Consider the following 11,451-nt stretch of genomic DNA (forward strand, 5'->3'; position numbering starts at 1 on the left):
TGAAACTTTCTCCTTTTTAATTTCGATCTTGAGAAAAAAAATAGTACTTCCACCAATTAATACAATTCTTTATAACATTTAGATTTTTTTATATTACCTAGGTATATTGAATTTTTTTCTATATTATTCGGAAAATAAAGCCTATTTAACATTTATAATTTTCCATATTTTTTACTTTAATAATTCGACTTTTGCTGAAAAAAATAAAACATTTACAATTGGTATATCATTGTAGCATTTACAATTTCATATATTTTCTACACAAATTATTTTCTTTTTATTGAAAAGAAGTTAAAAATATTTACAATTTAAATCGATGCATAATAATTTTTGTTACCAAAAAATTAGTGACTGATTTTTGATAGGTTTGAAAATCCTGAACCTTTAGTCATGTCGGTACAGGAGAACAAAAGTTTCTTGTTACCAATTTAGGCTCTCTAGATAACAAGAAATCTGTCCCCTATACCAACATGACAAGACATGAGAAAATCTGTATTATTTGGAGTCCCAATAAATTAGGTGCATCGATTTTAGCCCCAAATCAGCAATCATGATGTCAATTTAGATTCAATTTCATCTCTTATATTAATTTCTTAAAAAGGCGTGTATTATTTAAATAAATAATTATTTTTTGTATTATTCCAAAAAACCCCTTCATATTTTGAGTTTTTAAACGTTACACGATCAAAACTGAAAATAGATAAGACTCTCATACAAAACGCTTGTGTTGCACGCACGTGTGTTTAAAATTTTAAAAATTAAAATACTAATAATAAATGGTCAAAATGCAAAATCGCTATTTAAATTTAACGCCGATTTCATAAAAAGAAATTGAACGTCGATTATTTCTCTAGCAATGGCAACAATCAGGGCATCACCGTCGACCTCCTCCGCCACCACCACCCTTACCATCGACATCAACTCGGCTGCCTCATCCTCCTCGTCGCAACCTCAAGAAGCCCTTGTCCTCGAACTCCGCCCTAGGAAAAAGAGAGTTACCTGGAAAGAAGGAACCGTTGACAACGAATTCATGAACAAGAAGAGCTCCAAGATCTGCTGCATTTACCACAAAGAAAAGCCCTTTGATGAAGACGACAGTGATGATGATTGCCATGATCATCATCACCATCCATCCCACGGCAACGATTCCTCCAACGATGGCTGCAGGCTCAACCCTAGCAATAGCACCTAATTTTTTTTGTTTTGAAATATGGGTTTATTACCCTTTATTATTGATGTAATGAACAAATTTGATGAAATTCTACATCGGTTTTATATATTTCCTATATTTCCTTTTATATACGTGTGTGTTGCTTTCGGAAATGATTTATTTTGTTTCTGAAAAATATGTGCAATTGGTATGATTAATTAGCATGTGACAGCTAAAGATGAACTTAACCTAAGTTATTGCCACCAAGAATTAATGTTTTGCCTAGTATTTGGGGGATAACTTTGAGAGATTGTGTGCTTGTAAACTATGTTTTGCGGATTTCAACTAGGTGTGAGTGTTAGATATAACTATGTGTCCTACATGTTTAGTCTTTTCTGTGTATTTGGAGAGTCAGGTCTTATACTTCAAGAAAATTAACGAGTCGGAGTAAAATATTTTCTTTTTTCTACCAGTTGATGAGAGGATCCAAGAATTCCAGAATCAAGAGAGTAAGGTATGCTTCGTACCTCCGTTTACTTTGTTTTGTAAGCATGTTTGATATTTGCTTCATTGATACCTATTGTAACAAATGTAAATCTAATTTGCCTGTCATTGTTTTGACTCGGAATGGAAATATTGAGATAGAGAGAACTACTATCCTTAGTTAACTGTTGATAGGGAGATGGAGAATCGAATTAGGAACAGCAATTAACCATCATGAAATATTGATTCCGTTTTTGTTTACAAATGCATCAAGCCACGAATCAAAGACTTTTGATGTTGGGCATATGTCATTTTTGGATGTTTGCTAGCTTGGGAATGCAGTTTTCCCTGGTGTGAGTGTCTGTTCATCTATTTCTTTTCTAATAATCTTGGTGTTTCCCTTTGCATTAGCTTCTTTTGTCTGTTGTTGCTATTGCTGCATTGGCACAGTTTACTTATGTATTGTTGGATGGGCGGGAGGGGGTTCTGAAGAGTTTGAGGGTTGGTGAAGTCTGTGAAGGGCCGGAGGGAGGAGATTTGGAGATCAGAGAGGGAACAGGGGACACCAAGTAAAACCTTTGTTAGCTATTGATGCTGGAAACATGAAGCATTCCCACAAAACAGATTAAACTGAGTTAAAGGAAGCATACCCTTTACTCTCTTGATGCAGGAATTCTTGGAAAAGCTTAACTAAGCAGCATGCTAAGTGAAAAAAATGGAAAGTTGCCTGATATTGTTTTTGAGCTTAATGGAAATACTGAGATAGATGGCAATTATCCTAGTTAGCTGCAATTACGATAGTGAGGGAATCAAATTATGAAGATGTGATTAACCATTAACAATCGTTAAATGTTGATTCCATTAAGCCACGTCTGATTTTCTACAGTTGGATTCATAATGGCCTCAAATTTGGATGTTGGCTTGCTTGAGATTACGGTTTTCCTTGGTGTCAGTTTCTGTTCATCTAGTCCTTCTTTGCCTCTTGTTTTTTCCCTTTGCTTTTTCATCTGATTTCTGTTCTTGCTATTGCTGCAGCTATGGTTTACTTATTTCTTGTGTGTATGGTTTAGTCCAAAGGGTTTGAGGGTGGGCGAGAAAGATGGAGACGTGGGAGGAGATTTGGGAATCAGAGAAGGGAATGAGAATGTGGTGTGACGAATGGGGTCAGCTACGAGGGAGAGATTAGAAAGAGAGAAAGATCGTTCAAAACCAAAAAGGAGAGTTGAGAGGTGCGCAGCTGTTAAATTGTTCGGATATGTGTCGGGCATGAGCACTTGAATAAAAATGAAGAGGGAAAGCAACATAGTTTATCACTTCTGTCTCTCAATCTTCTGATTCCTCTTCCTCAGTTATCTTGAATATGCCTCAATTTTTGGATTCTAATAAGTCAGTGGAGACTACTTGAATGGCTACCATCGGTTTTCCTGGTTCGGATGACTCCAACAAACAACTCTGAAATTGCTTTATCTTAGGATGAAGCTGCCAGCAAGATGCGTGGTGGAAAGCCATCTTGAATATGAATCGGTAACAATTACTTCAATGGCTTTTGAAGACGCCATGACTGCCTCAAACAGGTCTGTGCCATTACTTTGGCTTATGGTGAAGCTGTCAACACAATGTATGATGAAGAAGCCATCTTGAATGTACCTTATATTTCAGATTCTGATTAGGTGGTAGCTACTTCAATGGCGACTACAATTTGTGCTGGAAGAAATAATGTATGGGATGGTGGACATATATATATATATATATTTCACATTAATATTTGGATATTATATTAATTTTTTTTATATTTATAATTTTTATATACTTGTATCATGTTTGTGTTATTTTTTATTGGTCGTATTTTGTATGGTGTTCTAATTATTTATGGTAAAAAAATTACTTACCTCATGTCGTATGAGTTTTTCAAACCAAATCAGTATTTCAAGCTAGTTTTTCAAGTCAACCCAAAAAAATCTAAAAGATTTAACTTTTGGCTTTTCAAAAGCCAGTTTGGGTAACAAATTATAAATTTGCGATTCATTTATATTAACTATAAAAGATAAATATGATATATATTAACTATAAAAGATAAATTAAACTTAACAAATAATTTATATTAATTTTTAAAAAATATTTAAATTTTATATTTTATATTCCACGATATTAACAATAAGTTATCAAAAATTATTTTTTTATATTTGTATTATAATCTAAGTTGAATATTTGTTAATACTAAAATAATAATAACTTGGCATCCTGCTAATGATAACATGCGAAGATGATAAAACTTTAAATTTGACTCAATTATAATTTTTATTGTAATTAATTATACCTTAAATTTATATATTTCATATACCATAATATTAACAAATTTAAGTTTATATATTTCATGTATTACCTATATCATAATATTGATTATTTAATACTTTATTTTTAATATTTTAATTATAATTTAAGTTTATATATTTCATATATATTATAATATTAACGAAATAAAATACCATTTAAATACATATTTTATCTTTTGAAAAATACTTTTTAACAACAATTATAAATACCGCCAAACTTTAAAAAGATATTTTCTAAAAGTATTTTTTACAATATTTTTCAAACTCAATCATAAACTGGTCCTTAGTCTACTTTAAAATCTTAATTAAAATAATATCTCTATTATTAAGATGGCAAGTTGACATAATTGAAGCATACAGATTTTGGTTTATTTTTGTAAGGTTAGAATGTGTTTCAAGTTGTTAAACTCTTTTGAAGTTTAGTCTTTTTTTTTGTTCTTTTTTTTTAATTTTTTAGTTTGTGGATTTAAAATTCAGCTTTAAACATTCAAAAAAAAATCAGCTTTAAATGTTAGTATTGTCAAAATTCTTTTATTAAATTAATTATTGTTACATTGTCAAAATTCTTTTATTAAATTTATTATTGTGACATTTTGACAATTTGAAATAAAAAAAATACTTAATAATTATGTAACAAAAAACAAAAATCGTGATAATATAATTGAATTTATTAAAAATAAAAGGATTAAAGTTTTAAAAATAAAAAATTAAATTAAAAATATACGAAAAGTACGTAAATTCAAAACATAATTTAACTCTTTTTTTTTTTTAATATCTGAATTCTTTAGAGACATTTTAATACCTGAATGTTATTCTAATATAAGGGTCAACTATAAATATCTAATATGATTAATTTAGAAATCGTTAAAACTAACGAAAATTAATCACATTGTACTAATAGACCAACCCATGGAAATACGAAGATCTGTAAGAAAGGTGCAAGCTTTCATTATAATTTTTCATGAAAAAAATTTATATTTTCCTATTATTCTCATAATTCGCATGTAAAATACTTGATATATTTTTAGTGGAAATTTTAGACTTACAAGCAGAATTAAGGGTTAACAACTATTCTATGAAAAGAATATTTTCATATTCTTGTGATTTCATTTTGTTATTATTTGTTTGTATGTGTTGTTGTGGTCTTATATAAACCCTGCTTGCTGTCTTTCGAATTTATGGAATAATTACCCTCTTCTGCAATACTATTCTATTTTTCTCCTTTTTGAATCTTTCCGTTATGGTATTAGAGACAGGTTCCGACGACCGGTGATCAATTCCGTCCTTGTCAATCATGGAATCCTCTGAATCTGAAGCAGAGGAACAATCTCCCAAAGAGGTTAATGGCCAGCCTTCATCGAAAACTACTCCCACCACCACTATTTTTGCATCAAAGAAAATATCTACTTTGGTTGATGAGAGTAACTTCTAGCATGGAAACAACATGTGCTTCTTGTGATCAAAACACATGGACAGCAGAAGCATATTGATGGCACTATCTCTATTCCTCCTTGGATGATTACTAATGAAGAAAAACAGTTTGAAAAACCCTGCATTCATTAATTATGAACAACACGATTCTACACTTGCTTCATGGCTTCTCTCCAACGTAATTCCAGCTTTACACAATCAGCTGCTTGGTAACAATAGTGCTTATGAGATTTTGAGTGCCTTAAATCGTATTTCTGGAGCTGAGTCTCCCACAATAGCAATGCAATACAAATGTTTGTTACACAAGTACTTTAAGAAGAGTAATCTTTCAATGTCTGAATATCTTGCTAGGATCAAGCATCTAAGCGACAGTCTTGCTAGTTGTAGTCAACGAGTACCTGATGAGTCATTCTCAATGGTTTGCCACCACTATGAGTCAGATTCTATTTGATTTGAAAAGTATTACCTTGGCTTTATTATATGCAGAAAGGCGATCAAAAGCTGTATTATCTTAGGTTACAATTTCAGCAATCATGGCTGTTAATACTCCAATTCTTCTAGTCACCCACCTTTACATATTTATATTGAAGGTGTACATGGTATTGCCAGGGTGACACCTGTCCAGGGAAGGAAGTACCGTGAGCAGTTGGTGGAAATGAATAAATGGTAATTCTACATTCAGTCCTTCGTATTTTGTTGTTTACATGATTAGGTTCTTATTTGAAGCATTTAAAACGTTCAATTAGGTCCATGCCTCTAATTAATTATTTTTATTTTTTACTAAAATAAGTTTTATTTACCCAGTATAATAAAATTTATGTTTGAATACAATTTATTAATTATTTAGAATGATAATAATTGAAAACCGAGTTATTCATTTAATAATTTTAAACTATATGAAAGGAAGCGTATAGGATTTTTTCTTTTACATTATAAGAAAATGTTAGAATTTCAATTTTAATCCATTTATTATGTCTAATTTGAGATTTAAGTTCTATAATTTAATTTCTAACATAATTTGGTCCTATATTTTTATAATGTTATTAGCTATACTAAATAGTTAATATTGTTAACTTTTCTATTGTAACGTTTGGGTTTTCTTATATTGACAATTTTGATTCTTATATTATGCTAAAATTTGGATTAAATTCATATGCTTTAATTTTTAAAATAATTTAATTTTTTCTACTTTTATATTATTATTTGTTAGTCTAAATAATTAATATATGATTAATAATGCAAATACCATTTTTTACTTAAGAATACTAATTTAATGATAAATTATCATGACGAATTTTTAAATTTAAAAAATAAAAAATTAAATTCCTAAAAAAATAAAAATAATTTAAATTTATAAAATATATAAAAACCAACACCATATTTTAACCTTCAAATTTTCAACCATATATAAATTTACAAATGCCCCACTAAAGATACACAAGTGCAAGAACTGTTACAATCTATGGAACCTTTAAGTCATACCAAAAGTATTTCAAATGATTCCAGGTTTCGTTTGACAGTAAAAAGGCAACCCAGTTTCTCCATTTCCATTTTCCACCAATGAATCACTCATCCTCATCACTAAAATAATTGCCTTTTCTTGTCATCTTTCTTCTTCTCCTTTTCCTCCGCCATCTCCTCCGCCGCCCCATCCACCACTGACGCCCAATTCTCCTCTTCAAATCCCTCTCCACCCTCTGATTTTTCCTCTCCCGGATCCCCACCGTCCTCCCTCTTCTCTCCACCGCCGCCACCTCTCCGCCCTTTCTTTGGCACCGGTCTCTCCCTTGGCCCCAACCGATTCTTTGGACACTCATAAGATAAATGCCAACCAACCCGACATTCATAACATCTAGACTTATCCTTATAAACCCTTTTCTTAATAACTCCGGGGCTCGTCCATTATCGACGGCGATGGAAACGCTGAGGGTTTTTCCGTTGAGTATTTTCCCGTGCATGACACTCGCCGCGGATAGAGCGTCCTCGCGGAAAACGAACTGGACGAAGGCGACCCCCTTTGAATTCCTTGTGGTGCAGTCTTTGAGGACTGCTACGCAGGCGATTTTGCCGAAGGTGGAGAAGAAAGTGTGGAGGTCTGAGTTTGTGAGGGAGTAGTCGAGGTTGGAGACGTGAAGTGTTGATTTCGATGGGGCCAGACCGCCGGATCCGTCGCCACCGCCAGTGGATTTGGAGATGGCTTGATTGGGATTATAGGAAGAGGATGACGGTGGGGCAACGGCGGAGGAGTAGCGGAAATAAAAGGTTTCGTCTTCGTCACTATCGCGTTTTTGGTGGTCTTCTTTTCATTTTCTTTAATTTGGAAATTCTAAACGGGAAAGCTGTTAGTATAAACTACTAAACTTGTTACAATTATTAATGTACATTTACTCTATGGTCCTTAAACTTTAAGTTGCGTATTATTCAGATCCAAAATTCAAAAATCTATTTGCAAGAAAGTCTAATAATACGCGACTTCCTTGCCAACTTTCCAGCGCATGAATCAGTGGCTTCTTGAAAAGCCAAAATCCATCTGCAATTTCTTGAGCTCAGAAAGGTTGTGAAGGATATTTGCATCCATTCTCTTCATTTTATACCATTATGGTTTTAACTTTGCAGCAATCTCCTCGCCTGCAACATGCTGTTGGAACTCAAGGGACCTTAAAGCAACATGCTATCACGATAATACTTGGAAAAAAAAGGAGATTTTGATGGGAATTATGAAGGGGGAAACTGGGTATTTATTCAAGCTAAGTCGAACCAGAAAGTGGAATTCCATTCATGAAGAAGACAAAAGGAGAAGAAATGGATAGAAGAGTGTAAGGATTGAGTGTTCACCGCAAGTAACAAGTTTTTATGAAACTAGTTTTAGAGAAATTGAGGTTAGGAATTTCGTTATTTTCTTGTGAAGGAAGATACTTTGATTGGATTGAATGAGTTCTTTTCCTAACACACTGCCACATGCTAACTGGGGATTGGGCTACGCGTCAAGTGAGGTTAGAATTTAACATTGTTAATGAGTGTAACAAAAATAGCAAATTGAGAGTACTATGTACTACATTCATCATTATTATTCAACATGTATTTACACCCACTGTAATTGAATCATATGAAACTTTCCAAAAATAAATTCCTTAAGCCTAACCTTTTTTTGTTAATCAAACCTTATTATATCAACAAAAACGACACTCTTACCCATGGAAACAGGAAGAAGTATAATTTTGCATTAAAACTTACATGTTGGTATTCATCACAAATGAACCAACCTGCATTTTGAATAAAGAATTTATGCTACTATTCCTATACAATGAACGGTTTAGATTAACAGTTAATTTCACCTTCTTCAATCTCTTCATCACGTGTTTGATGAACAACCCCAGTCCCAGGCGATGAAGAAGATCCAATCAGAATCTCAAATTCCCTCTCAGCTTCCCAATTGATCTCAATCCCAGCCGTGCTTTTCATGTTCTGTAATGCAATCCCAGCGGCTTTTCTGTCTCTTTCCCGTTGCCTTTTTAACTCCAACAACTCAGCTTCCAGCACCGACTTTTCGTCAACTAGTCTTCGTTCGAATCTTTCCTTTTCTTGTTTCAACTTTCTGGGATCAGCATTCTCGCCCTCACCCTTCATCTTCTGCTGAGCTTTGAAGATGGTGTCTGCAAAACGACACTTCAGCATTGCCGCCCGTAGGGCCTTGGGGTTTGATGTTGTAAACCCTAGACCTACGCCCTCTGCTTTGGCTGCAACATCTGTTGAAAACCTCAGGCCTTTTTCCGTTTTCGGTCTCTTCTCCGACGGAATACGGGTGACGACCGCCGTCTCTGCAATATCATCGATAAGGGTTAGATCATATAATATGTGAAATTTCAAAATCCAAGAGGTTATCAAAAACTCCTCGACGTACCTAGGGTTGGATGTTGCATGAGGGCTTTCACTACGGCCGAACACTGCGGACGGTCCACTACCGTCTTCGGCCTCTTCTCGGGCCGGCCACCTTCTAAAACCTCCGCTTCGAATCGGCGCTTGGAAGCAATTGGCGCTGAATTCTCTTTTGAAAATCGGAACTTGAGAGAGTGTTTTACTGGAATCATCTCCGTCCTGATTTCTTGATTCCAGAAAAGCTGAAAGCTTGATGAGGTGTGTAGTTGGAATGGGTTCTCCGACGAAAAGAACTAAAATTGCATGTGAATGGAAGTAGAAGAAGCAGGAAATAAAAGAGAGTAATGAGCAAGAATGTTAATCACTACTTACTGAGACGTTCTAATTTGGGTAAGTCGGTCTTGATTTATATATATATATATATTTAAAAAAAGAAAAATAAAAGAAATAAAATGAGAGGAAAATAATGTTGTAAAATAGAAAGCGGATAAAGGAATGAAAATAATTTTATTTTAAGTGAAAAAGGTTAAATTACTAATTCAGTCTTAATAGTATGTGGTGTTTGTAAAAACAAACATTAAAATAACTCAAAAAAGTTATTAAAATCTAAAAGATATTTAAAATTGAAAAGAAGAAAATCTTAAAAAAAAAAAAAAAGACTTCCATTATCGGGATTGTCATCATCATCTAACCCAAACCAAAGTTTCTACTTCCTAAATCTTCAATTATAGTCTCCATTTTTGCCCATCATTTTAGTTCCTTACATCTAAAATTTTGATCCTACAAGGAGTCAAATGGCGTCAAGAACAAGTGCTTAAGATACGATCAGTGAGCAAGATTTTGTGTAGCAGTAGAAATAGGGTCGTAATGGTGGTCATGACCAAGTCAGCCAACCGTTGATGTCCTCCAGAGGTGGAATTTCAGACATGTTTTTACAATAGGTATAATTAATGTTTGTTAAATTGGATATAATCCCTGGTGTGGATGGTTGTTGATTTCTAATGAACTTGGTTTATCCCTTCTGGCAGAGTTTAGTTATATATCTGTTATTCAATTTCCATTTTTCACATTCTTTAAAAAAACCATATAATTTTTAATGTATTTATGCTTTTTTATTTTGATTATATTTTGTATTTATATTTAATCATTTCGTCATTACTGTCAACAAAATTTTGGCCCATTCTAGAATATTAATTCATGTTTAAGTGCTTAAATCCGCAAGTACCAATTATAATTATACATAGTTGAAGTCATAAGTTTCCTCGACTAGGTAAGTGAGAATACAACTACTCATGCCTCGGATCATTCATCCAAGTTCGAAGCCTCGTCCGAATAATGGGATGTTTGAACAAAAAATTACGAAGCTCAAAAAATGGACTTTGATCAAATTTAAAGCCCATTTTCTATACCAATCGAGTCTTGGCCAAGATTTTTTGTCCCAATCTAGGCTCAAATATAGTAATTATATATTTATATTTATATTTATATTTATATTAAATCACTAACCCAACAATAATTAAACACTTTTCTCGAAACCTAAAAAAAAAACTTATCCAACTATATAATCCAACCCAATATATAAAATTTTAAAATATATATTTAATACAATAGAACATCTATTATATTTATTTGTGTTTTTTAATATAATAAAACATTTATTATATTTGTGGTAGTGTTTTTATATAAATTTTTTTAATGGATTAAAAAACTTTTATTTTAGCGCTTTTTAATATATTTAGTGTATTATATTCTTTAAAAAATAATCTGAAAAAAAATCAAATATGGGTGGATTGAGTCGGTTATAAATTATTATCTCAATATAATTCAAAATTTCACCTACATAATTCTTTGTAGGATGCTTCAAGCAAAATTATTATCTCAAAAATTCTAAAATCGATTATAAAAAAACATATCAATAGAGAAGAGGGGTAAAACCATCCTAATGACATAAATTAATGTTACAAATTCTATATAAAGTCAACATTTAGGTTTTGAAAATATTCATTACAGCAAATTTACAAATCTCAAAGGCATATAAAATTAATTCAACGATCTCATTGAGTTAAGATTTCATGCAAACTACATGTATCATGCAAAAATAGAAAATAAAATAAAATATGAAAATTTTTTTAAAAAAATAACTAGAAAATTTTCATGCAAACTAAATTGACTTGGCTC

At 32.4% G+C, this 11,451-nt stretch overlaps 1 protein-coding gene and 1 pseudogene across 1 annotated transcript; one reads left to right on the forward strand and one right to left on the reverse strand.

The window, feature by feature from the left end:
* Positions 1-787: 787 nt before the first annotated feature.
* LOC107904221 (protein phosphatase 1 regulatory subunit INH3) lies at positions 788-1,279 on the forward strand. The gene has a single exon (XM_016830515.2). The coding sequence runs from the start codon at positions 857-859 to the stop codon at positions 1,190-1,192; it is 336 nt and encodes a 111-aa protein (XP_016686004.1). The 5' UTR covers positions 788-856; the 3' UTR covers positions 1,193-1,279.
* Positions 1,280-6,773: 5,494 nt separating this feature from the next.
* Positions 6,774-9,485, reverse strand: LOC107902471 (uncharacterized; annotated as a pseudogene).
* Positions 9,486-11,451: the final 1,966 nt, after the last annotated feature.

Source organism: Gossypium hirsutum, chromosome D05 (genome assembly GCF_007990345.1).
Source record: "Gossypium hirsutum isolate 1008001.06 chromosome D05, Gossypium_hirsutum_v2.1, whole genome shotgun sequence".
Classification (NCBI taxonomy): Eukaryota; Viridiplantae; Streptophyta; class Magnoliopsida; order Malvales; family Malvaceae; genus Gossypium; species Gossypium hirsutum.

Coding starts and splice junctions, on each gene's coding strand:
- LOC107904221 (XM_016830515.2), top strand. CDS start 857: ATGGCAACAATCAGGGCATCACCGTCGACCTCCTCCGCCACCACCACC.